The following is a 27,678-nucleotide window of genomic DNA, read 5'->3' as shown; positions in this document are numbered from 1 at the left end:
GAAACTACATTAAAAGGCTATCATAAGTGTGCCCAGCCAGGAGCTAATCAACACAACCAAAAAGATGCGGGCCTACATGGTATCCTAGCTGTGAAAAGCCAAATATTTAAATAGCCCAGGTCAAAAAATGAAGACTGAAAAAAAAAATTCTGAATTGCTATAAGTCCCAACAGCTTCAATATCTTGTTTATGCCATGCCAATGGTCAGTTGAAGAATGCTACCAGTTGCTACAAGCCTTTATTCGGGGTGTGGTCACACTTTTTAAACAAAACTATCAACCGCTTTACATTTAAAACTTCTTTTTCATGTTTCTAGCACTCCACGTTTCCAACTTTCACCAATCAATCAGTTTATTATTAAGTGAACAATGCTATTGCTTCATTCAGGCAACTGCAGAAAATACTCTTCCAGTTTGATTACTGCTACCTGTACATACTTTTTCCAAGCCTTTGGCTCACAATAAGTAGGACACTTTGTGTATTAGTCTTAGTCTGTATCGTCAGCATACTTGCTTTTTTTTTTCTTGGAAAAGAATCTGGTATGCAACGCAGGTGACCTAACCTTTGGGTGTGGCCTCTAACCAAAAGCGCTAATTCCACTGCTTTAGGCCCTGTAAAGCCTTCGTTTGTAGCTTTTATATTTTATAAAAGCCACATGTGGCAGCTGAATTCAGGTCAGAAGTGGCTACCACCACCAAACTAAACTCACTGCATAAATACAGTTCAATGTAGCATTAAAATTTGCACAAGCAGCCATCTTTGCACAACCGTCTGTCAGAATAAAAACACTAAGCATACCATTCACATTCACACTGTGTCATCAACCTATAATGGAGGTACAGGTGTATGTAGAAGATACACGCTGTGGTGGGCACATTGCGAATAACCCAGTGGTGCAAAGATCGAAAAAGTGAAAACTCCTACACATACTCTGGCGCTAAAGTATTGCTACAAGTTGCTAACTTTAGAAAGAAATTACGTTACTTTCATAGCCCAGGAGGTTACTAAGAATCAGAGAGAGAGAGAGAGAGGTGAATGTGCTGCAGCTAAAGTTCAGCCACGTATATGAGCTGGCACACCCTTGCACTGCCATTCTTCTACGCCTTCCGTTGGCTTGGAGCGACAAATGTCACGTGAGAAGACTGCGGGCTGTCGCTGTGTCACTAAGTGTCAAGACTACAAGACAAGTTCCTCTTTCACTGCGCTCGTTATGGAAAGTTTTCATAAAACAAAGGCACCCATGCAACTAACGTGCAACCAAGGAGAAGCACTTACGACTGCTCAACAGAGACGCCATACCGCTGGGCGAGCAGCTGGCTTCGGAGGCGCAGGTACTGTTTGCGGAATGCGATGCATTGCTGGAGGCAACGATGGAGGCAGCCGAATGGAAAGCAAACAGAGGAAAAACAAACAAAAGAACTTGTGCAACTCATCCATCACTCAAAGTGTCACGAGCACACCTGCATGCTATAGGATAAAGAACACCAGGTGGCAGTTAGAACACGGAGATGCAGCGACTTTGACACTTTAACGTTGCTCGGAATGGGGGAAACTAGTTACATCATGTTGCCACTGCCACTGCTTAAAGCAACGATCAACTAGGAACAAATATTCCTCACCTCGTTCTTCTGTGACTCCCTAAGCAGTTGGCTCCGCCTTCGTATGTACAGCGTCCCTGCATGAAAGACGAGTGTTATGTGGAGCTAATTTTCAGGATGTGCTCATGATCAGTCTGGAGTTTGTTGTCTGCTTATAATACACACACCGAAATGGGAACTAGACACAAAACCAGCTCAAGACGAAAATGCCAAACAGGAAGTTATAAACGTAGAATTAATCGTTCCTAAAAGGAAAGGTTTCAAAAAAGATTGTGCATCAACATTCATAGCATGCATAAAGAGAAGCGCTTTTGTTTGCTGGTTTTAATTGAAGAGAAAATTCACTGCACTGGTTCACCGCGCGGACTTTAAGGTAGCGAGAACATTACGCTAAATCTCGACGAGACTTTCCTCGTGTATGCTTCCCAGTCAAAGCTCCAAAGCTGATTTTAATTCTGACACACCTTAATAAGTCCTTTAGGCGGAAAACTGCTCCAACGTTTATGTGCTACGCTCTGAACTGCGCGGTCCGCCGATCTGAAGAATAAAGCTGTGGTTCAAACCGCTCTGCTTTTCAAAAGATCATGCAGTATCCTGGGATCGCAAGCATCTCCGCGGTGATGTTGTTAGCTCTACAACAGCCGAATGACTCGAACACAGCTCAGAACAATGAAACAACTTTCGCGAGCGACACCGAAGCGCGCGCCAACATACGCGCCCGCGAATGCTCAAACGCACGATATCATCCACTGTCCTACCGTAAGCATGTTAACAGCAAACACAGTAAAACCGGAGGCCCTCCAATTTCGCGACATCCTTAGCGGATACACTTTCGCATCAACGGCGCGCTGTGCCAGAAACAGGTGGCCGATGTGGCAACGCCGTCGGCAAAACATGAACCGAAACTTACGAAAGTTTGGGTCGTTGGGCGACCTGTAGGCGTTGAAGCGAGCGTCGACGGCGAGCACTTGCTGCCAGACGGTTGCCATCGCTTGCGCTCCTGAACGCAGTGGCCTGCTGCCGCGAGAACCACGCAGAATGTTTATTTACATTTCACGCTCGATGGCTGACGGACCGCGCCATGCAGTTATGCAGCTGAGTACACCATAGATGGCTGAGTGACTGCTGGGGGCGCCAGGGTCGCATTCCTTGCCCCTAGATTGCTTTCAAATCACAAAAAATGACGCCTTAAGCATCTAAACGTGCTTTATACACAAAATTTTACTTTACCTGTACAATGCAATTTTTTTTCTTGCGAATAGTGTTCATATAATGCACAGTAAAATGATTTATATAAATTCTAGGTACTAAATGGCGTCAAGAACTGGGGAGAAAAATTTTAAAGGCCGCCATTTTGTTCTCTATATATGGCCGCCATCTTGTCCACCGCCCAGCTCCGAGAGAGCAGTCTTGTGGGAGTGTGCGTCGCGTGCCTCGTGCGGTGGTGGTCGTGCTGAATTCAAGTTTGCTTCTTTTAGTTGTTCGCGGGCTCGTAAAGAGGCATCCTTCGAGTCGCCGTAGTGTCGCTGGTGGTTGTGTCGTTTGTGCCGCGCAACGAAACAGCTATTTCTCCTGTGCATTCCTGTCGTCCAGGCGTCGGCAGGGGACTGAATCAAAAGTGGCCCGGAACAGTTAACCCATCGAGTTCTGTACAAAATGCAGGCGATAAAGTGCGTGGTCGTCGGTGACGGGTGAGTACTGACATTTAGTCGAGTTCGGGGTTCCCTTTTTCGGAATCTCGTTTAGTGCCACGCCTTCCTTTCACACTTTAAAACTCCATAGCGGTTTGGTCCGGACTTGGTTAACTGCTAGTTACGGCTCTTTGACCTCGTGTTGGAAAGGTGTCGGTGGTTGGCGGGGTTTGGCTGGGGCGAGTCTCTGTAGCCTGCTGCTTGCCACAACTCGCATGTTCGCGCTGTCTTGCGATCATTTGTTCTCTTTATTTTTCTCATTAGATGTTGATCTAGTGACTCCGCGCTGCAGTGTCACTGGTTCACTTATTTCTCCGTTTGATTACAGAAAAAAACTTAGGTACTCGCTTTGTCGACGAACCCGTTTTCATATCGACTCTTCGCGAGTAGCTAGCCGGTTGTTTCCGCAGCCCGGAAAAAATGAGCGCCGGCGGAAAGCGGCTTCCATCAGACCCGGCGGTCTTGTGTTGGGAAGTCCCTTCGCTTTTTTATTTTTTTTTTCTTTAATCAGCCGTGACGGCAAAGGGATTCGTTTTGTCGTGGAGAGCGCACTGTCGGAATATAATTCCGCCTGTAACACGGAACGGAGCCGGCGGAGGCGCCTTGATTGGCTTGATTGAATCGTCGCCGGCCTGTGCTGCGGCGGTTCCGAAAAAGTCCACGGGGTGCTCTCCTCTTCCGAGATTGAATACACATTGGAGGCCGGCACCTTTTTCCCTTCTGAAGATCTCTTCAAGTGGCAACCTCGGGGAAACACCGCTCTACACGACCCTTCATCGCCAAGCGCCAGGAAGTCCCGTGATTAGTCGCCTGCCGCTGGCTCATCGCCGACGTGGGATGATTGTATTTTGCTGTTTTTCCTCCGCCTTCGCCAGTGCCAATATTCTCTTGATTTCTCCCTCTCCTCATGAGTAGCGATCGGACGGGATTGTGTACCGAGTGCGTGAGTGAGTGGATACGGCAAGCACTCCAAGACGGCCGCGAGCGCCTACACGATTTTGCCGTTCCGATTGTTTCTTCATCTTCGCGCTACCTCGCATGAATGGAAGGCGACCTCGGTTTGGGTGTCGAACGGCTGTGCGTGGCGAGCGGAGGTCGCTCCGTACTTACGTAGGTAGGCGACACGCGCGTGTGCTGGCGAGGCACGCGTCATATGCCCCTCCTTTCCTCCCCGCGTTGCGGACGACGTTTTCTTTTTGTGAATAATTTTTCTTTATTTTGGTCTTCGCGGTGCCGGCAAGTAGTGCCGGCGCCTACGCGGCCTAGTCATCTACAAAAACGATAAAGCAAAAACGAAACAAGACGTGCGCAGTCTGCAGCGCGGGCGAGAGTCCGGTAGCAGCAAAAATACGCCCTGACGACCCTGTTGTCCTACTTTTTTGAGGTCGTGTAGTACGTGAGACCACGACAACGGGCGCATTGTGAGAGAGGAAAAAAAATCAGAACTACCAGAAAATAGAACTCCGAGATTCTTGTCCGCGCACGCGTCACTCGAGTCTGGCGTGCGCCAAATGTAGTACTTCAAAGTTTAGTGTGATTCCTACAATATCGTGCACTTATTTGTTTCCATGAGGAACGCAGTGTCGGTGACCATGATATCCGTTGGTAGTATTAATATTGCATGACCATTGTCCGGCCCAGTTTGTGAGCAAATATTTGCGCGCGACTTAATTACTGCCGGCTAGGAAACGGTACTTTTTGGCGGCGTAATAAGGATATCGGTCAAGCGTTCATTTCGCATACGCGCTGATTTGGCCGCGCGGGCTTATCTCGTTTGCGCCGACCGCAACACCTGATGAAGATGAGTAGCGCAGAAAAAAGACAGCGAGAATTATAATTACATTCCAAACGCCGGGCCGGTAATGTTCTCGGGATCAAATTCCAGCCGTGCGTGTGTGCGTGCGTTGCTTTATGTTTAGCTTCCTTTTCCCTCAAACCTGCTTGCTTCGTCACCATAGCACGGTATCGGGTGTCGACAGCTCACCGGTTGGCGACCTGACGATCTCGGGCGGTGCGTTTGTCACCACCGCCTTCTCTGAACGATCGACGCCTTGGCGGTGATGCGTGCGAGAGCGCGACGTTGCAGTAATCCAAAGCTCGATCAGCCGATGCAGTCGACGTGGGCCGCGAAATCGGAAAGTCTGCGCGTTTATTGCGAGCACGAAATTCGGGCCGGATGTGTGAGTCGACTGCGCATCTGCGGTTTCTTCCACCGTCTGCGTACTTACCTTCCCGCGGTTGTGCAACTCTCCCGCTCGTGTTTCTCTTCGAGGAAAATAGTGGAGGAGCGTTGCGAATCGGCCTTGATTGGGCTGCGTCCTCACTTTAGGATGCCAGGTAATACTGTCCAAGCGCGGCATGGAGCTGGTCGCGATAAAAGTCGGCAGAAAGGTTGAAAAAGTCGCTCTTTTTTTTTTTTTTTTACATTTCACTTTAGAGAATTTTTTTCTTCATAGCAGTTGCGGCTCAAAGGGTGAGCTTGATTGCGAGAGACATGGCACAAGGCCACCTTTTATTGGGTATCGCTATTGGCTAGTTTTTGATATCAGTGGTGGAGTCCGTGTTAGGGGAATGCAGTCAATATCATATCAGGCCACTGCAGTGTTGAATCATTTCTATCACTCTTGCGTGGGTTTGTTATGCATTCGTTTATTACTGCATTTGAGCCAGGGAGTTTAATGGTTTCTGTAAACAGTTTGATCTTCAAACTCAGTGGTTCAATAATAATAATAATTGGTTCACAAGAAGGGAAAGGTGCAGTATCTGTCACACTTGTTTCTGTAGAAACTTGAACCATGCCATAAAGGAAGGGAGGAGGTGGGAGTGAAAGTGGAGTGAGGAAGAGGAGCCGTAGTAAAGGGCTAGGGAGTAATTTCGACCACCTGAGGATCTTTAACGTGGGCTGGCATCCCGCAATCATTTGAATTTGTTTTTGTACCTGCCTGACAATCTAAATAGATTTAATTTGCAAATCAGATCTGCGCTTCACCACCCATGTTAAAAATTCTCCTCATAATGAAAATACGTAAAATATTGCATGGTATTGACTATGTGACATCGTTATCAGTACTTGGAAAGCATGGCAGCAAAGTACAGGCCAGTGCCGTTTTTGTATGGTTTTCCTCAATACACTGTCATTGCTACCAGGAACTGAAGCCAGACTGCAGACCTATTACCTGTTGGCAGTGACATCACAATCTATTCACACACACATAGTTACTTTGTTCTCAGTTGACCTTGACATTTAAAGTGCTGGCTGAAAGGTGCTTTGTTTCGTCACCCTCATTCATGCCATTGAGGTCCACACTCTGAGGATGTACCATCTCTTCTTGTGATCAGAGTGCCATAACTCCGGGACCAGTGCTCCTGGGACCTTTCCTTTCAGTACTCCTGTTCTGGTATCACTTTGAAGAGAGAATTACTCTATCCAATGCGAATTCAAGTGCTGTGCAAATTTTCAGCCCACCATATACTAGTAGAAGCACTTGGCCTGCCAGCCGAGTTTGGAGTCAGTCTTTCTGGGACATCAGTTTTAACTGTGGGTAAGGTGTGGGATATTAAGAGGTGCTGCTATGCACATGTTGTACGGGAGCAGCCTAAGCTTGCAGTGCATACCAGAAATTTGCTTTTTGAAGTTTTCCTGCTCTAGTAGATAAGAATGGCTAATGAGGCCAGTGAGCTGCGTTTCTGGCAACCGTTGCAAGGAAATTGAAGAAAATTGCTAGGTGTTTTTATGAACACTGCTGATAAAAATAGTCTAAGCTTCTCCAGAATACCAGAATTTTAATTTTAATGCTTGCCCTGGGCTCACAAGCTTATTAAGACTGCTATGAAAACCACTGGGGTGCATTTATGAACATACATTTGTACTGGGAAGAGGAAATAAAAATTGTTATTATAAATGGCAAAATGAAAAAGTTTCATGAGGGAGGATCTACAGATATATTGATTGTTATGATGCAGTTTTAATATATGGAAGACTTGTTCAAAAACCCTTTTCCAGCACTTTTGAGGCGACTACTTGGCTGGGCATGCCAACTAGTCTCAAAGGCGTCGGGAGGGCAACGGGCAATCCAGCTTCACCCTGATCAACCTGGTCCAGGCTGAATTTTTCATTCATGCTTTGAGCTTTCCTGTTTCGTGTCAGCTGAGAATATTGCTACTTGCAGTTGTATTTTTTTAGTTTACATTTGCAAATAAGAAGTTGACGCATTGGGTCGTGCTAGCTGGGTATGCCCACAGCTTGTCTATGGTGCGCGGATTCCCTTGAATATATATGCCTGGTCTGTCATCAGTTAATTTTGACAGTCCTAGAAGGGTTCATTCAGCCAGCAGGCTGTCTGCTCTCCATGCTCACTTGTTGACAAGTGTAAAGTACCAGAGGAAGAACGATGGGATGGGGTTGTTGCCTCCCGCTGGTAACAGGTGGTAATTGCAGAGCTCGTTATGTGTCTTGCTGGAATCTGTCTGTCCATGCCCATGGGGAAGCAAGAGGAACTTCAGTAGCAGCACTGTCAAGAAGAGAGTGGTGTCAGTGGGGAGGGAGGGTAGGTGAGGTCGAAGTTTCTAAATCCATTGCCACCCACTCCAATCTGTCTTGCTGTCCTCCTTCCTGTGCGCTTCCACTCTTCGCTCTCCGTCCCCCTCGCCTCGGAAGTGGGCCTCCCAAATTTAGCCCAAGGACGGTGGTGGCGCGTAAGCTTCCACCACTGCTGCCAGGGGCAGCGTCTTCCTCTGTGCTGGGGTCGATGAAGAGGGGATGAAAAACTGCAGGAAACTTTAGGTTGGGCGCTGTTTTCTTGACTTTTTCTTTTTCTTGACGCGCAGTTGGGGCAGGGTCGAAAATAGTGTGCTGGTGTGACGAAATGAAGCTTCCACATAATGTGGGGGCTTTTCATTGTGCGTGCATCAAGGCCAGTGTTACTGAACTGTACCAATTGGGAAGCGATGTGGTTTGGAGACTGCTCAGTCTTTGTTACCAGTTTCTTTTAACAGGCAACAGTTAGGAGCTGTTTTGATTCTAAACAAATTTGACATGGGTATGATATCTTGTTGTAATCTGTTGCTTATATTTGTTGCATCAGCCTTTGGCACAGCCATCAGCTGCACCAGTATCAGGTTTCCCTTTATTTTTGGTATGTGCTGGCTGTTGTTGGATTGGCAGCGATAACAAAGGTCGCTCTGCTGCGTTTGACAGCTGATCTTGAGGACATGAAGCCGAATCCCATCTGCAAGAGCTGCATTTCCACAGATGTTTTTTTAATACAGCAGACACCCCTGTGCCATGTACTCTCGATGTCCATTTAGGCAATTCCATGTGGCTGGAATTCTTCCATTCCCTGTTTAATCACTGAGTCGTCGATGTATCCATTGAGGACTGGGGCAGTTTTTGAATCCTTCTTTTCCTTTTCACAAATTGACCAATTACTGTAGCAATGCCTGAAGCACCCCTTAGCACTGATTTTGATAAAGTTAACCTTTTTGCAACATCAAGAAATCCTAGGCATTCGGGTTTCCGGTCCTGTGATGCGTTATAGGCTATCTTTGACCCACATGTTCGCTTTCTGGCACTCCAGTTCCGCTGCCAAGCAGAAGTGGGCGAGCGATGCTATTCCCGCCCGTGGAATTGACTGGACAGAGGCCGTTGTGCCTGTGCAGGCAGGATGTGGTGTTTAGAGTGGGTTGGTCTGCTGTGTCAACACAGGCGTGCTCTCGTCTGTTATTCTCTCGCCTCCGCTCTGTGTGATGCCCTGAGGTTTTCTGGAAGCGTGCCGCTCTATGTTGTACTCGTGTGCATTAGTGAAATGTTTGTGTGGTCAGGGCTGCGGTGGAGTGTTTGCACTCAGCTCGGCAAAAGCAGCGTTGAGGCGTCGCTTCACCCCCACAGTGCGTGCAATGCACGATGGGTGCTCTGGTCTAGCCGCAACTTTTTGTGTTTGTCTTTGAAAACAGTGAAATGTTCTTAGGCGCGAGAGGCGAGTGTCATTTTTGCCTGTACACCCCGGTGAAGCATTCTGCCGACTGTGTAGCTGGTGTTCAGAGCCGTCTTTGTTCCGGTGTTCAGAGCATTTTTTGGAACGTCTTGTCTATGCATGGCAGCCATGATTAGACTGCATGCATCGCCTCTTCGTCACAGATGAAGTGGTGGCCACTAAGGAACCTTTTCAGTGGTCTAGACAAATGGAAATCACTCGTCGAAGCTAGGCCTGGAGTGTACGGGATGGGTGGCAGATACCTCCCAGCCCTGTTCCTGTCTCGTGGATGTCTTGTGTATATGCAGGCATGCATTTTTGGCAGGACAACTCTGCTTGAAGGTGCGCATTTGTATGGGATGGGTGGCAGATACCTCCCAGCCCTGTCCCTGTCGTGTGGATGTCTTGTGTATATGCAGGCATGCATTTTTGGCAGGACAACTCTGCTTGAAGGTGTGCATTCACCATGTATTCCTGTATCTTGTCTAGCATGTGGCACAGACTTTAGGCCACTCCGAGGCTTGGCAGGCCTGTAAATGACAAGTCAGAAGTGGCAGGTTTGCTTTCAGCACTGATCAGACAGAAAAAGTCTTAGCTTGTACTTGAATGCCCCGCTTTGAATGCAGCACTCTAGCAGGGAAGGTAGAGAGGAAAGAAGAATATTGGTAGCTGTTTGTCTTAACTAGAGCAGCGCACATATGTGCACCAACATTTTCCAATGGGCTGCAGTCATCTGACACTGATGATGGAGAGTTGTGGCATAGTGTCATTCCGCGTGCCACCAGTGTGCACATGTTGATTGGTTCCGACATAGCAGGCATGCGCGGCGCTGTTCAGCATGTGGCGCCATCTGTGGTACTTCAAGGCAATCTTGTGCATGCACAGTGGAATGCGCAGTTGCAGGTTCTGGTAGAGGATCGTGCTGTGCCATGACTTTCTAATGACACAGCTGTGCCTGTTTGTTAAGGGACCCTGATAAGTTCTGCTACAATAAATGATCAATATTGCCAAGTTTTGATGTGTTCACAGATAAAATGGGCAACTTATCTGCTGCACCTCATTGTTGGTGCTTCCTGTGTGGGAATTTTCATTTTTGCTTAATCTGTGGATGTTCGGTACACTCGTAGCTCCTTGCAAGTTAACAATGATTAATTCGCCTGAGAACAGTTTAATTTTGCACCTAATAGGTGTGCCGGAGTAGATGCAACTATGCTGATGGTTGTTTGGGCCAGGGAGCCTTATCTGATATCGCTAAAACAGCATAGAGACCATAGTTTGTCACTACTGCAGTAACTGTAAATTTCAAGTGTAAACTTGCTGTGCATTTCATAAATGCCTTGTGATGTATACGTTAATGCTAAATTCAACTATGTTGCACATTTTTTTCTTCTTCTGTTAATGCTGGACTTCGCGGGTAGCATGGTTTTGTTCGCCTTTGCGCATCAAAGTGCAGCAAACTGCAGCCATGTATAGAATGTGCTTGAAGATTGGATCTTCGTAACCCGTTCTGCTGGCCTGTTCTACATTGCCTCTCTAGTTGGCACCTAGTGAATATTAATGAGTGCTGTCTGAGCAGTACTGAGAAGCAGAGCATCTCGGCAGTTGCCATTAACTGCTAAGCTCCAAGAAACTGACGCAGATGTACATCCTTTGTCAAAAGTTTAGAGCCCAGGGGGTCTACTTCCGAGCCATACTATGTGGCTAATAATTCATTCCCAGGTTTTAAACTTGCTGAAGGCAAGAAGATATTTCGTCCTACCCTCTCCAATGGCTAGGACTTGGAGTAAAGCTGTGCAGTTAAAATGGCAATATAAGAGGCCAGTAGAGAAGTCTCCATGCAGAGTAGGATGTAGTGATTCTGGTGGTAGAAAATTACTTCTTCCACTGGATGAAATTATATTGCAGACATGCACCACGTGTTAATTGTCTCAGTGCTGCGCTATTAGGTATTTTACTGTCCACAGTGAAGAACTTTTCTTCCTTCAGTGGCAAACGAGTGTATGCAATAATATCAACTTATTAGTCCCTTGCCACCTGCATTGCAAACATTTCTGTTTTGGTTTTGTTTTAGAAAAGTGACCTCATATATTCCATGCGTCAAGAATGGCCTGCATGGTAACAGCTGAATTTAGACTGCGTAACTGTTATTTCATTTTCTGGGTTCTTGAGGCACGTTGATGACAAATTGAAGTTGACATTTTTCGCTTGGCTACTCGTGTAATCGTAGAGAGACCACTTTATTTGAAAACAGAGCTTTTGGGAGCTGTACAAGTTCAAGAAATGGAATAGAGCAGCTTACATCACCCTTTCCTCAAGCAGGCTCCGATGATAGCGAGAATTTTTTCTTTGTGTGTGCAATCTCCGAGAGCACTCGGCTCTCCTTCGGTGTTGGCGTCATGGCTGCAAACCAGACGCCGGAACATTTTTAAAATCCAATCTTCTCAGTGACAAACTTAACTTGCAGTGCTAAACAAACAGCGACATATTCGAAGAGAGTTGCCGAGTCAATTTCCACCAAGAACAAGAATCTGAGAGGTCCTCTGCGTTTTTATCCTGGACTGATAAACAAGTGATAAGAGCAAGATGCTGCGCCTACTGTACTTTTGAGTGATCACTTGAGAACCGTGCCACACATTTTCAAGTGTGTCTGCATTTCAGAGACTCAGTGCATGCCCTGTTCTTCCCCGTACGGGACTGCGTGGCGCAGAAGCAGGAACAGCCTAATCAGTTTGCATGTATGTGCAAGCAGCTCTTGCGTGCAAGAAGAGCAACGTCGGGAATATGCCTGCCCTGCCCCTGCCTTTCGCATGCTGTTGAACCTGGTTCCTCTCGTGCGTAGCGGCTCATGCATTACTTAAACCTTTTCCAAGAGCATCGACGCCTGCGGATGAGCTACGCAAGGATGGGCGAGCGCGTGCGCACATGGACGCCCATCCGCAACTCTGCATGCTTCAGCTGGCTTGTGGGAGTGGACAGTTTGCAGTCAGGACGTCACCCTTGGCCTTGCGTAAGGGTTTGGCTTGCCTGGCACTCATGTACAGGGCGGTTGGATAATTCAGCCAAAGATTACTCCACAAGTCCGGGTGACAACCAGACTGCTTCCTGTTTTCTGTGTAGTGTTCCGTTAGGTATGGAATAACAAAAAGGCGTTTTCAAACTTTGGCGGACACACATTCTTGCCATCTACTGGTTCAGAGGCCTTGGCATTCCACTACTGACCATAAAGTTGTGGCTTTGTTTTGGCTTTGTTTCGCTGGGGTGGGAGAATAGAAATGCTTGTTGCTGTGTGATGCTGACTCTCATAGAACAACAGGCGATTTAAGTTTATCCATTGCCCCTCCAGGATGTCTGGCAACCTGGAAAGCTTGGCATTGTCAGGGAACTCTTGTGTAACTGGAAAAATAGGGGGAATAAGGCAGGTTTACCGTCAAAAAATGTAGCCAAATCGGGGAGAATGACAGTGTCCGCCATGAATTTTGACGATACTGCGAGTGCGCAGCACGTTTATACTGCTGTGATATCTCTTCATTTGTGATGTGTATAACGTATGGTAATCTGTTCGTTGCAAGTTTACTTGTTATTTTGTTTTAATTCGCTACTACTCTTGTATCAGCCTGCCCCAATGAGACAGAATGACACCGAATGAAGAAGCAATTGTAACACCGCCATTTTTGCATGCGTCATTGGAGCTATCCTCAGCTTTGACGTCACTGCCACCATTTACCATTTGAGACTGAAACTGAAACAGAGAAGAAATTTAATATATAAATGATTTACTGGGTGTTGATTTGTTCCACATCGCAATTTATTCTTATTGATTTTAAACTCAATCATTGCAGACGAAGAATATGGAGCCATTATTTGGTGTCTGTTCTTTAAATCTGAAATGCCGGTACCAGATTGTCACCAGACTCACGGTTTTTTTCTCCTCCTCTTTTTTTCCCATCTGTGCAGTGCCGTTGGTAAAACCTGTCTCCTCATCAGCTACACCACCAATGCCTTCCCTGGAGAGTACATCCCCACAGTGTGAGTGCTCCCAGTCAACCATCCATTTCTTTTCTCTGTGAGGTGTGGGCAGTCTTAAAGGGAAAATTAGGTTGTTTTCTGGACATTTTGAGCTCATAATCTCTCATTATGCTTAGAGTCCCTTCTCTCCTGTGCAAAGCCATATTTAAATGCACAGCCGCCCAAATATTTAACTGCTGTGCATGACGGCCACATTTTCTGTGATTCTGAGTGTTTCAGTGGAGCTAATAAACATGACCTTCTGGCAAGTTTAATCTGCACTAAGTTGCCAGAGAGCAGAAAAGGCTGTCGTTGCACGCGCCAGTTAAAGATTTAGGCGGCTGTACCTACCAAGTAGGATTTTAAGAGAGCAAGAGCCCAGAAACCAAACTTGAAAATAGGTTTCAACCAGCCTCGGAAGCGATGGATATGACAAAAACCTGTCATGCTCGTTGGTTAGCCCAACTGGCTTTAAAAGTGGCAGCTGGGGTCAGTGTTTATGTGAACTGACAAGAGCCATACTCTATATTTGGTCCTGCAGCAAACACAAAGCTATTATAGATGGCTGTCTCTACTAGCCATCTATAATAGCCTTGTTTGCTGCAGGACCAAATCTAGAGCATGTCTTTTTTCGTTTCACACAAATAGCCTCACTGCGCCATGTGTGGTTGAATTAAAAGGTCCCACAAAACTGCTCAATAAAATTGCAGTATTCATGGGATGTTAAAGGCGTCACTTCGTAAATATCCTCCAACAATGATTTTTTTTTTTCCAGTGAATTTCAGCACCTTTCTGCCTTTCTCCCTGTCATTACATTGTGCGTGCTCGAAGGTCAGTGCTCCTATGCTGGCCTCACATACTTGGTCCCATTGCTGGGATACTGATGCACGTGGGAATTCTCCAGGAGTCGGGGTTGCTTACGCACCGACATGACACAGCTGACAGGTCACTGCTATGGCAGTAGCATGAACTCCAAAATGATCTAACCTCCTAATAATTATTTCATAACCAACATAAGCACACATGTGACACAGAGGAAGATACAAGTTTGGAAAAGTGGCTGGAAAGAACTTGTAAACTTTCGAGCATGACTGTGGGTTCTTGTTGCATGCATGAGTATTATTTTACTTTTACGGTCATAGTTACACAGTCTAGCTATTGAGCGAGTGGGTGTACTACGCTCGAAAGTCGTTACAAAGCTCCTTCAAGTTCCAAGGTTGGGTTTTTCTAGGTGGCCTCCTGGTGGTCAGTTCCCTGCAATTCTTTGGGTGGAAAGTAGTTCTTCCTGCCCGATTTAATAGTAGCACTTTGTTTCAGCTGTGCGAGTTTGCATCTGAATGTGTTCCACCTTCTTCACAGATGCCTGGATCAACTGCTAGTCTTGCCATGAGTAGTTCAATCATTGACTGACACCCCGGTTCAGATTATGGGGGGACGTGATTGGTTACAGGAATTAATGTTGGTTCTCCTCCCGTTTTCCCCTCTGCAGGTTCGACAACTATTCGGCCAATGTGATGGTCGATGGCAAGCCCATCAACCTCGGCCTGTGGGATACAGCCGGTCAGGAGGACTACGACCGACTGCGACCACTCTCCTACCCACAGACGGTGAGTTGAGAGAAGGGGTGTTTCCGAAGTCAGTGCCAGGAGGATTGGTGACATTCATGTCGGTGCATTTGACTGTGACCATGCTGTGTTAGAGCCCCCACAGTTTAGCGGTAGCCAGTTCTTTTTGGGGCTTTTCGTTTCAGAATTCGCCTGGTATGTTTGTTGTTCTTAAGCATCTACGAGTTGCCGAGGGCCGAGGATAGTATCTGTTTACATAACCTATTGACCCCTTAAGGTCACCAGAAGCGTGACCCAGGTTCAGACTCGTGGCACATATGGGCAAAAGCTCTGGTGAGCTTTCCTTCATGAAGGCTGAGACAAACGCATCTCGGATGCTGTTGTGTTGGCAGTACTTCCGTTGGGGGCAGTCATAAGTGGTCCAGTATATAGCAACGTGGTGCCAGGTATGTGAGCCCACTGTTGGGTCCCCATACCTGGGGTGCACGCGTGGAGAACAGCAGCATAGAAGGCAGCTCGAAACCCGGCCCCAGCAAACAAGGCTGGGGTGCAAGATGAAGTGATTGGAGGAGGCAGGCGCAGGGTACGTGTCCCCACTTCTATCTTCACGAGAGAGGGAGAGAGAGCAGATGCATGCGCTGCACAAGCTGGAACCATGGAAATAAGAGTGAACATGCCACACAGGGAATGCCTGAAGTTAGTGCTCAGTAAACTGAGAGTCCAACGACAGCCTGTTTGGGAAGGGGAACAAAAACTACATTCTGTAAAGCCGATCTTTGGAGAATGGACATCATGTTGATGTGGGGGACATTTTATCGGAGTAATTTTATGTGTCTATGCGTTGGATGGGTACGCGAAAGACTTTTCCCGAAATGCGTAGCTATGAGTTCGCAATAAAACATAGCTTAATCTCGTGCACAAAACTCTAAAAACTGCAGAAAGAAAAAAAAGTATTTTTGCTTTAATTTGCAATGAACACATCCTATTTCACCCATTGTTGCTTTTAGATGGAGAAGGACTTGATTCTTCAGATGTTTATTATGTGTGTTTCAAAAGTGCCAATGCTTCAGGCTATATATAGGTATTAAAAGTTGTAGTCTCTTTACACAGCAGAACACCTAAACCTGTGTTTTGTACATAATAATAATAAAATAAATTTTTATTTCCTCTGTCCAGTTCAAATGCGGGCCTGCCAAAGCCACAGAAAGCTTGAGTGGCAGTGCCCAGCAGTAGACAGCATAAAAGCCATGCAGCAAACAGACAAGCTGCAAAAAAAAGAAAAAGAGAAAAAAAAAAGAGATGAAAAGAAAAATGACAGAAAAAAATAGAATGACAACAAAAATGGATTCAAAAAGAGCGAACACAAACATTCACACACACAAAAAAAAAAAAACAAAAACATGTAAAAACAGCAACAAAAGAGAATACTACAACTAATAACATAATTTCACAAGACCAACTTTCACTATCTTTTTGGAATTAGCAGCAAATATTTATTTGGGTAACTGGTTAAGGACAGAAAGAAAATAATGTTTTCAAAGACTGTCGCCATAATGGGCACGAGAAAACGATCGTGACTTCGTAGGTCTTGCACAGGAACATATGGTGTACAAAAATCGTTTGACCAGATGTGCTTAAAAACGACTGTTTCAGAAAATAGATGAGAAAAGTCAGGCATATGTAAACGTTCAAAAACGCTACTATCCTCATCTCGTGACCTACGATGTAATACTGATTTAAGGGCAGATTTCAGTACGCCATTGACCTTCTTTGGCCAAAAGGCAGAGCATAAGTAAAAGCAGCAAATACCATAGCACAACATAATAATAGCCACGAATGCTGATATGCCATGAAACTGTATAATTCATAACTCTTCTCCAGGCTGCCTTAGCTGTTGAGCATTGTATCTTGCGTCCAGTGGTTTTGTAAGCATGTGGTTTTGTGGTGTGCATCACAAATCCACTTGCCACAGAAAAATCTCTCCCAAAGCACCATGGCTTGTAAGACGTGCAACTGATGGAATGATGCCAGTGCAGAAGATAGCAGTCTGATTTGGCAGGTGGTATATATCATTTGACCACTTGTGCCAGCAAAGCATAGCATATGGCTAGCATTCAGGGCGTCTCTAATCTCTGCCCGGTCATCAGTAATGTGCGCTAGTTTGCTTACTCGTGCCTCCCGCATTTTTCGTCGCATTTTTAAACGCTTTGCTGAGCTGGTATGCACACTTTCACCAGTTGACCTCACGTGCCGTCAGTATGCAGTTTCAATGTCTCCTTCTTTTAATGCATTGGATCCCTACCTTCTTATGTTGACAAAAAAAAAGTACACTTGCCTTTCATCAATGACAACAGGAAGGTAGGTAGCTGAAGACATCGACAATGCAAACACGTCATCGGTAAAACTTGTGGTGGAATGCGGGCAACACGCACTCACTGATCTTGGTCTCCGGGACTCATGGCCACATTTTGTTCAAGCAAAGCGCTTGAAGCAAAGGAGGCTGAAAATTTTGGAGCTGTCCACTGCGGCGCCTCTCGTAGCCTGAGCCGCTTTGGGACGCTAAAACCCATAAACTAAACCAAACTAATCACTCAGTTGTTTACTGCGCATTGTCAAAGTTTCCAGCTTAAAACATGCAGCAGTCGGGTGAAGAATCTCAATGGCTTGCAGTTTGTGGTTGACTTTCCTTTTTCCACATCCAGATAGTTAGCACTTGTGTGAAGAATGGAGCAGCAGGATAGATCCGTGAGCTGTGAATACACCTACAGGCTCATCATGTTCGACAAATGCTGTGTTGAAGAACTAGTGTATGAGAGTTTCAGAGCAGTGGTACTACACAGTCGGTGCTTTTTTTGACCTTCTGCTATTCTGCCGTCCCAGTGTATTCAGCGGTCTCTTGTTATCTCGAGCGCCTTTGAATATTTTGAGGTTTTCTGCCACAAGTGCTAATGGAGAATGAGTATCTTCATAATTGCATGCTGCTGGCACAAAGAAGCACGCTATCGTGGTTGTGGAGAGGCTTGAGTATGTACTTATTGATTACAGTGTGTTACAGATTAGCATTCACATCACTGTAGTCAATAAAACATTATGGGCGACACATAAGCTTCGCGACACATAAGCTTCGCGACACATAAGCTTCGCTTTTAAGGGTACGACACGCTAGCCTATGCAACCACAAGACATGTAAAGCCCCATTTAAACCAAGCCGTACTAACATGCCTTTGTGGCCTAGGAGTAGCCTGCCCGGCATTCAAGAGCAACGGAAGGTTTGTTCTTATTTCACCTTCCCACTTCAAATGAGTAACACAATAGCTTGGCAGCCCCTCCCAATTTTTTGGTATTACGTGGTCTCATTAAGAAGTAAATGCCAGAAAATGTCTGCCGGTTTTCCGGAAAAGTGAATTCTGGGAAGATCTCTGAATAGAAATACCACATGGCAAGCTGCCATTTGACTTCCTTCCAAGGAACACTTTCAAATTGAAAGGCGATGAAAAGCTATATGTACTAAATGTAGAAAATTTGCACGAGCAATAAATATTCCATCTGTCCAGTTTTCAACACAAGAACGTTCAAGCTAGCTTCAATAGCACCGAAGGTATTGGCAATAAAAAATGACACGCCCCTCTCAGCTCGGAGCATGCCAGAGAACAAGTATAAAATAAAGAAAACAAGTCATGACGGCACCCGACCTAACCACGCTCCTCCGTCCATCCCACGCCACTTAGGAACGCCCAATTAGTAGGCACAACCAGGAAGCCCCAGTGACGTCATGGGAAGGTGTTTAAAAAATTACATGCAAGTTGTAGGCTCCACGCAGAACTCTTAAATTTCACTTGAATGCTGACAAAGACCACCTCCATAGATTTCTTGCATTAGGGTATTGCCAAAATTGTTGTCTCGGGGCCCGTTTAATCGCTTTCGTCCACTTGTATGTCGTCTTGCATAGTACACTTTTTCTAGGCAACCACTCCATTGTGGTAACGCCACATGCAAAGTTTCTTGGCGAGTAGTGGAGGGGCTGTTACTTTTCCTGAAGAATGCAAAAACTCGTTGCTTCCCTTCCTCGGCTGGTGTGCAGTTTAACAGGTGCGAGCATTGTTGGCAGATGACTTCAGAGTAGGAGGTAGTGTAGGCAGTCTAGAATGAAAGTTGAATTCATTTGTGTAGTGTCGTATTTGAGCTACATGTGCCTTCTCTGCTCATTGTTTACACTGGTGCTGTGGTGAGCCTCGTTGGATAAGCAGCTGTTGTCACTTTATTTCTTGCAGGATGTCTTTCTCATCTGCTTCTCCCTCGTAAACCCAGCATCCTTTGAAAACGTCAGGGCAAAGGTGAGTGGATGGTGCGCTCGAGCCAAACGATCATAAAGGCGCGCTCTGTTACATTGATTGACTGTGTCTGTGTCGAGCCTGAAAGTCGTTCTGTGTAAAGTGCAGCGATTTAACCAAATTAAGATAATTGTGCCACTCATCACTCAATCGTGACCTAGCCAACAGCACACCAAGAAAGTGAAAACGAAACCTTGTTGACATATTCAGACGTTGCCTTCTGAGTGATAGCAACGTAAAAGGATAGAAAAGTTCAGACGTGCAATTGTTTTTTTTTTTTCGATACACTGGTACGCTTGCTGTATAAAGTGGTTGATTGAGCAACGGTTTAGTTCGAGGCACTGTAGAAAATTCTGCCGAGAAATTTTTTCACGAGTGCATGCGCTCATATTTCTATTTATCTAGGCCAATGCTGGAAACCATGAGTGGCGACTGCAATGACAATTCGGTTTTGACGAACGTGATGAACCAAAAACTAACGCAAGTCCACCTTCCAGACAGTAATTAGACATTTTTAGCGTGGAGTAGCATTAATTTCAGCTTTCCCACTAGAGGCATTTAAAGGACGCAAATACGCGCCTCATCGACGAAAGTTTTATATTGGGCTGGGGTCGCCACTTCGTCTAAGGTATTCAAATCATTGCGGAGCCATCTGGTGGCAGATGCCAAAAGCACATCATAGGGGATGCAAAGGCAGTGTTACTTTTTGTTGATGGCCATGCTGAAGGGAGTGGAAATTAGAATAGAAATGGTAGCATTTTAACACTCTTAAGCTGAGTAGAACGTTTGAAAAATCTTTTGCGTACCGGTGGATATTGACAGAGACTAAGATTTTGCAATGTACAGCACAAGAATATGTTGGTCTGCACGTGAGGTGATTGGCTGCAATGATAACTGTGGCATTCTGTACTCTGCTGACCCCGACCCCATTGATGACCAGATGTGTATGCTGCGACAGCATGTGGCCAGGCTGCCTTTGTGCTGTTCAAATCATTTCTTTTCATTCTACATATTTTTTTTTATGATGCATTCATGATGCACGCATATCTGGGCGGCGTGGTAAATACATTTTAGTCCATGTGGAGAGCAGTCTGAACTCTTGCTTGCCCTAAGATCTATCCTTATCATTTTCTCATTCGATGGCCACAAATATTAAGCGAAGGAGCTATGTTTGTCAAAATTGTCTGTACTTTTCCACAATATCTGGAGCGGTACTAGAGGGGAAGTTGAAATGGCAGACACCCTGTGCACCAACTCATGGTTTAACAAATTGCTACTCTTCATAGCTGGCCACATTGTGAGAGGACAAAGCCCACCAAATGTGACATCAAATAAGAGAACACAGCCGGGGCATCAGCTCTTTCATGAAGGAACATGCGCTAGCACTAGTGTCTGCCATCATGTTCAGGTTGTGTTACCTGTGGTTATAACTGTTTTCTCAAAAGGAAGTAACCAATTACTAGTAATGAATCATAACTGAAAAAGATAGTTGGATTGCCAAGAACATTGCCTCTTGTAATAAAAGGTCAGTGTAACGTTACAAAATTTGGAGAAAAAGTAATCCGTAATCCGACAAGCAAAACACAACCTGCTGAGGAGGGATTTTCTGAGGGCTGGTATTGATGGTGTTGATCTGGATGCTTCTGGTAGAATGAGAGGAAGAATACGGGTTCTTAGTATGATAGAGCACTGAACAAGGGTAGAAGGGGATGCTCAGGCCCGTATTTATTCACAAACACTCCTCGACTCGACGCTCCACCTCCACTCTTTGGAGCGCAGAATGCAGCCGCTCCTCCACTCCAGGGCCGATTCAGATTCATGAACACCCCTCGGCGTTTCCACTGACAAGTTCTCCTTAATACCTCTTCCACTCAAAGCCGCGCTAGTGGCGTATGGGGACGAGATTAAGGTGAACTTTTGGCCCGAACATTGCGTGCTGAAGTGTGTAACATGCACAGTTTTTCATGTCAAGTCTTCCAAACAGGTTTCGCAAGCGAACTCTACGTTAACAACATAGTGGAACTTTTGTGGGCTGGATGAAAAAGGCGGCTGATACATATGGCCGAAAATGCTTTTGCATCTGGCAACAGCTAGTGCTGGTGACATAGAGTTTATGCAGAGCATGATGTAGGCTTCTAGAAATAGTGTGAATACTTCGATTCATTTTTTTGGTGTGAGATCTACGCTTGGCCTTCGCTGCTTTGCCTTTTTGTTATTGCCAGGCTTTGACAGATTTTTTTTTATTGCCGTGCTTTGACGGAATGTTTTATTTTATTGCCGGGTTTTGGCAGGCATCAAAATATATTGCAGGAAAAAAGTAAAAGCCGCCGACTCCTACGAGCATGGCTCTCGTAGTGCTTGGATGGCTCGAGGGCGAGCGATGAAAACACACGTGCTGCTTCGCAGCGTGTTGCAGCTCATGCACACTAAATTTGGCTCTCCAGAAGCAAATGCTGCGTGTGGTTTTCAAACAACTTGGGAGTCCTAATTGAAAACGTGCTTGAAAAGCCATGCCCTCCGTCGGCTGCGAATATCCCTCCGTAGGACGAGCACACTAACGCGCTCCCTCGACAGTGCCGCGCGTCCGACGACATACTGCATACCCTCGGGCGACGGGAAAGCCATTGATGCGCGCGCTGCAGCGCAGCTGTCCACCGTCCCACCGCGCCTCCGGTGCCCCCTAGCTTACTGCATGCGACACTCTGTTCCCCCACAAGTTCGCCGCCATCTGCGGAAGCGCGCAGGGCGAGCCATGGAAAATGCACCGCTGCCGCTCGACTCTCGAGTCTGGCCGCGGCGAGCTCACCATTAACAATCAAATCGCGCCTCAACTCTGCACTCGGTAGGCTCTGAAAAGTTGTCCTTTTATCCAGTAATGACTTGATATATCCCCGCGCCGCACAAGTGAATTGCTATGATGCGACGATCAACACAGCACGGACGTGTGTGGCTGATCACGGTTATGCTTGTTCAGCGTGAGCGGCAGGGATGGTCGGAGGCTAGCCATGGCTGCATTCGTAAAGCGATAGCGTGGCACAAGTCCTGGGTCGCTGTCACTCTCAGCCGATGCTTTAGAGAAAAGTTCGGTGCATCCACATCATATCCATTTTCGTGAAAAGTTTGGTATACCGGCATAACGAAGTCCACATAGCGAGCGAGTGATGCGATGTCCACCATGTTTACAAGCGGAGTGGCGATCGAGGAGCGGCCAAAGGTAGCGCCGTTGTCGACGCGAGATTCTCGAGTAAACTCAAGTTTTCTCCGCCGCTTGAGGAGCGATTCGAGTGGAGTTTGCTTTCTGAAACGAAAAACAGGCCTCGAGGGCCGGTTGGAGTAGAAGTTCGAGTGAAGGCGTGTTTGTGAATGCGGCGGTCAGTTCACAAGCCAAGTCAGCGTTTCGCCAAGGGGACTTGTCTTCGTCTGGGCGAGACGAAAGCAAGTCTCATAGTCAAAACATTGGCTCGACCTGCGAACTGAGGCTCCCCTTGTATCCTTGTTCGCTCTTTTATATTGTAGAGAAAACAAACTTGTGGCTAACGAAAGTGTCTCTAGTGACTGCAGCATACAGCAGCTGCCTCCTAAGTTGCCTAGCTATTTCTGCTGTCAAAGATAGTGGGACAACTGGAAGAGTAATAGAATGCAATAAGGGAAGCCTCGATGCTGAACCCACTTGGTGCTCCTTGTTTTGCTGAACTGTGCAGTGGTATCCAGAGGTGAGCCACCACTGCCCCAACACGCCCATCATCCTGGTGGGCACCAAGCTGGATCTTCGCGAAGACAAGGACACTGTGGAGAAGCTCCGTGACCGCAAGCTGGCGCCCATCACCTACCCGCAAGGTCTGGCCATGGCCAAGGAGATCGGTGCCGTCAAGTACCTCGAGTGCTCGGCTCTCACCCAGAAGGGGCTCAAGAACGTCTTCGACGAGGCTATCCGGGCCGTGCTCTGCCCACAGCCCAAGCCCAAGAAGCGGCGCCCCTGCTCCCTGCTCTGAGCAGCACCCCTTTCATGTTTTCGCCCCTTCTGTCTCTCTCCTTTACTCCTCCACGGGTGCAGACTAATCTATCGGCGAGTGTTCCTTGCTTGAGCCTGGCACCTGTCTGTCATCTGCAGGTGGCGTCTCTTTCTTCTTCTCTCAGACTTGGAAATGTCGGCTCCTCCGATCTGCTGCAGAGCCATAACTTGGTGCTGGAGGTGCTCACGTTGGCTGTTGTTGTCAGTAGCTGGCATCAATTGTGGGCGGTGTATTACTGGCCGTATGCCTGGCTTAGCTGCTGTCCAGCAGTGGCTGGGATGTCCAGTTTTTGTTGTTTCCTGCCATGCTGGTGATGGACATGGTCCTCAAGTGTCGCCGCTAGCATTTGAAGCACTCCAAACTCCAGCTCGCGTCATTATGTTACTGGGCGTAAGCTCTCTCCAGCCAATTGGGCAAGTTCGAAACATTCACTTTTGTGCACGAATAACCTTGAACATATTTTGCGGGTTAGGATGGGCATCGTGTTCTCATACCCGGGAGTCGTCTGCAGCCGCACTCGTTTCAGGATTTGCCACCATATCATTGAGCAGACTCGCTTTCTTGTTTTTATTCTTGATAGCGGAGGCGCTTGTTTGTCATCACATGACTGACCTAAGCTGTAGCAAGCCTCTTAACGTGGTTCATTGTTGACCTCAGGTTACGCCACTTGCAGATGACAGAGGTTTCTCGTAATGCGATTTGCCATCTTGGATTAATATCTTCTGCCTTTGCTCCCAATTAATTGCAGGCGCTCTCTGCCAATACCAGTGTGATCAGGAGGTTCCTTTGTTTTCATGACTCGTGCATTCATTTCGGCCAGCCGACATTTCTGCCCTTGGCTATCACTTCTCAAGGTCGCTTCCGTGATAGAGCCTTGTCTGCTGCTGCCACCACTCTAGTTAGTGACTGGAAGCTCTGCAGTGTTTTTCAGGAAACCTTTTCTGCTGGCTGATGCAATGAAGGCAGGTTGGCGCACTTAATCAGCACCGTTGTTGTGACGTTAATTTAGCGGCGACTGATCTCTTTCCCCGATTGGATGGTGCCACCCACTGCTGCTGCCTTCATCCAATGCGTAACGTTCCGTGCAGACGATGGCCTGATGACAGCCAACAGGGAACGCGGCTGAATCTTTTAGTGCTCATTCGCGGCACCTTAGGGCTGAGGTTGCTGTTGCACCTGTGCGTGTTGTTCTGCAGGGATTAGCGGCTTGGAACATATCGTCGCCTGAGCGTAAACAGCAGCGCGCAGAAACGTACGTGCTCTGGTGCAATTTCTGTCGGCCGCAGTTTAGGGTTAGCGCAAGCTGTAGGCTTAAGTGGAAAGCATGTATCATGGTTTTTAAACAGACAGTTGCCAAATGTGACAGGTACGTGGCACGGGTGCGTAGTGATTTTTACCGTTTCCACGAGCGAACGGCTGCGTCGTCGTCGGTTAGCGGGCAGCAGCGCCTTTTGTTGAGTGGATTAGTTGTGCACTACCCCTGTTCCTGCAGTTTGGACTGCCCGTTGGACAGTGCCCGGTTGTTTTTTTGCACTGCGGCACTACGGCTGTTGCGACTATCAGTGTTTTTTTTTTTTTACCACGTTTGTTGGGCCACGGTAGGAGCGTTGCATGGTTTTTTGCACTTCATCCTGTTGCAGGTAAGCCTGCACCCCTCCCATCTGAATCCTTTGAAGAGCGGGCCTTCTCGGGGGCTTTTTTTTTCTACAAAAAAAAAAAAAAAAAAAAACTTCGCGGCTGGTCGCTCTTCTCTCATCTTACATGTATAGAGTGGTTTCTTTGTACAGAAGCAAGAAATTTTCACGAATATATACACTAGGCTTATTTAGGACAGTGAAAAGTGCTTTATACTTGGGAATCTTTGCCTAATGCAATGGTCGACTCATCAAGCAGCGCCTGATTTGAAAAATGTTTCAAGTGTACGACATGTTTGGCTTCATTGCTTCTATTTAACTGGCAGTGTTGCGGTCATCTTGTTTCAGGCTTTTGAGTACTACGTGGACGGCATGTCATCATTCTTAAGTTCTCTCTCTTCAAGCACGGCCATTGGCCTTGTGGCAACGTGCCAAGGAGGTTGTCTGTGGTTTTTAAATTTTCTATGCACCGGAATATTCTGAATTCGGATTTTCTTACTGCAGTTCTAGTAATTTAAACGTGCTTATCTCTGCTGCTTCAAGTGTAAATAGAACTCAAGAGTGCAGCATTGGAAAGCGCAGTCTTTGTTTAGTTTTGTATCTCCAATGTTTTGCTTGCGCAGGAGGGTCACAGAATGTGGCATCATGTCATACTTCTACGGGACATTTTGAGGGTGCAAGATCTCCCAGGGAGAAGTTTTTGGACTTTTTTTTGGTCTCGAGCTTTTATTTAAGTGTTTATGCAAGTTCTTGGCTATGGCTCCGTGCTTGGAAGGCATTTTTGTAGCTGATCGTTGCCTTCACAGCTCTAGAAGGCCTTCTTCATTTTATGCGCAAACTGTGCCCAAAATTTGATGTGGACAAAGACTTGTCGTGTAGCTGCACCAGGCAGTGCCTCGTGCACACCTGGCATGCTGGCAGCAGTGTCAAGAGATGAAATGCTGTACAAACTGTGTGAAGATAGGCCTGTCAAAATGTTGCGCTATTGTTCAGTTACTGTAACGAATTATACGGTTGTTTATCAAACATTGGTCTGTGTGGTGTCCTTTTCTTCGGGGTCAATGCCTGGTAACAAGGCAACCTGTTCCCTTGTTCTGGTGGGCTCATCAGCTAAGTGTAGATCCTGTGCTGTTCTAGTCTTTTTGGGGGGAAATTGGAGAGGAGTCCAGGGTTTGTAGCAGTCCTTGAAAGCCCTTGATCTTTAAAACCCCATATTCAAGTCTTGAAAGGGTTTTGAAAATATGAAGGTACTTGAAAATCGTTAAATTTTACTCTGCTATGCTTAGCAGCTTCGTCTGAGATTGTGGCCACATTGCAAAGATGGAAGTCAGTCCAGTTCAATTGGTAACATTATTTGTGGTTGCTCGCTCAGTCCGGTAAGCCTCTCATTATTTTTTGGATTATTTAAAGTGGTACTGCAACAGTGCAGACATTATTTTTGTGTAGACCCCCTGCTTCCTGCACAAACTTCTGGTGAGAAGTCTAAAGTCTTTACTTGAAGCCATGTGCAGACTACTGTTGCAAGGGTTCTTTACAATTCATGGCCAAACTTCGATCGAAAACATGAAAAATTCTCTCATATCTCGTGCTGTAAATATTGAAGGCTGCCGGATTACAAGTTTCAGTTAAGAAAGAGCTGAGGAAATATGTTTCAGCAGCGTGGCATTGTTACGAAGCATACATACCTGAAAGAACTAAATATGAAGCTCAGAAGTTGATGCAGTTGCTGACTTGATGGCTTCTGCTGTCAGCCATGCAGAAAAAGTTAGGGCCACAATTGACGTCACATACAGTGAAATAAAACAGCCTAACGAAGACTGCAAAAGAGGTGAGGTGGTACCTTCAGATCATTCACTTTGAAATAGCAGAAAACAATCAAGAGAACTAAATGCAGTTTATTACTGGCAGGTGTGACCACCTGTATTGTGATATTGATCAAATGCTGGCAGAGTGCAAAGGAATTTAAAAATGTTGTGATTTAGTTATACTATCTTTCAGGGTGATGCATACATTTCTTTCCTTCGTTTTGAATGAGAAACGGATGATTGTGAAGGTATTTTCTGTCCAAGATACTAAACACTTCATTTGAAGTGCTTGAAATTATTATTTTAGTGCCTTCAAGTCTTTGAAAACCCTTGATTTTTTTTTCTCCTAAAACTGCTACGAACCATAGAATTCTCGACAGTATGATGCCTGGCAACACAGCCAAAATTTTCATGATTGAAATGTGACCACTGCAACTGGATCTTGACAATATGAAAGTTCACACGCTGCACGTTCTCGGGGACTGCCAAGCCCTAAGGAATTGAAATAATTTAGGAGCTGATCACTTCAGCATCCCTTGTAGCCTGTGCACAGCTTTAGAATCTGTCTTGCGGTTTTGAAACGATACAACAAGCAACGAAAAGCGCATGCAGAACGTTTACTGTGGCAGGTGCTTATTTTAGCTGATAACAATAGTGGCATCATCCAAAGCATGAGTCGAAAGTACTGAAGTGCAGATATTTACTCAGGCTGAATAGCGCCTGCTATTTCATTATCCAGTGCTGATGGGGGGACTCACCGATGCTATTGCAGCGTGGCTTTGCAGAGAGCATATTTGTATTTTCCCCATGCATTTTTAAGAGCAAACACGAGCTAGGGCTATGCGAATATTCGGAAATTGTAGTTTGAGAGTGCTAGAGGCCCCCTGCTCCAACAAATCCTATGGCGGCTTTGATCTTGGCTTGAAGTTGTTAGCAAAAGTTTACGTTCATGAGAGCAAGATGATAGTTAGCACATGACACAGCTGCAGGGTGTTGCGTGACTTTCCCCCTTCGGGATCCTTAGGTGGCGAGCTGCCACGGCCTGGTTAAAACGCGGCATTATA

The 27,678-nt window shown here is 46.3% G+C and overlaps 2 protein-coding genes across 2 annotated transcripts in view; one reads left to right on the top strand and one right to left on the bottom strand.

Moving 5' to 3' along the window:
• The window catches only part of LOC146188684 (WD repeat-containing protein 13-like), a 35,074-nt gene extending 32,357 nt beyond the window's left edge, over nucleotides 1–2,717 (bottom strand). The window contains exons 1-3 of the mRNA XM_084603885.1: nucleotides 2,509–2,717; nucleotides 1,620–1,675; nucleotides 1,276–1,358 (exon numbers count right to left, since the gene is read on the bottom strand). Coding sequence (XP_084460011.1) covers nucleotides 1,276–1,358; nucleotides 1,620–1,675; nucleotides 2,509–2,587 — 218 coding nt within the window. The 5' untranslated portion in view covers nucleotides 2,588–2,717. The remainder of the gene's footprint in view (nucleotides 1–1,275; nucleotides 1,359–1,619; nucleotides 1,676–2,508) is intronic.
• A 248-nt stretch (nucleotides 2,718–2,965) lies between these two features.
• Rac1 (ras-related protein Rac1) lies at nucleotides 2,966–25,835 on the top strand. Its single transcript, XM_084603887.1, has 5 exons — nucleotides 2,966–3,289; nucleotides 13,216–13,287; nucleotides 14,756–14,873; nucleotides 19,103–19,165; nucleotides 22,864–25,835. The coding sequence occupies exons 1-5, from the start codon at nucleotides 3,255–3,257 to the stop codon at nucleotides 23,152–23,154; spliced, it is 579 nt and encodes a 192-aa protein (XP_084460013.1). The 5' UTR covers nucleotides 2,966–3,254; the 3' UTR covers nucleotides 23,155–25,835.
• Nucleotides 25,836–27,678: the final 1,843 nt, after the last annotated feature.

Source organism: Amblyomma maculatum, chromosome 5 (genome assembly GCF_055883805.1).
Source record: "Amblyomma maculatum isolate TAMU_Amacu chromosome 5, ASM5588380v1, whole genome shotgun sequence".
NCBI lineage: Eukaryota > Metazoa > Arthropoda > Arachnida > Ixodida > Ixodidae > Amblyomma > Amblyomma maculatum.
This window is presented reverse-complemented; position numbering and strand designations above follow the sequence as displayed.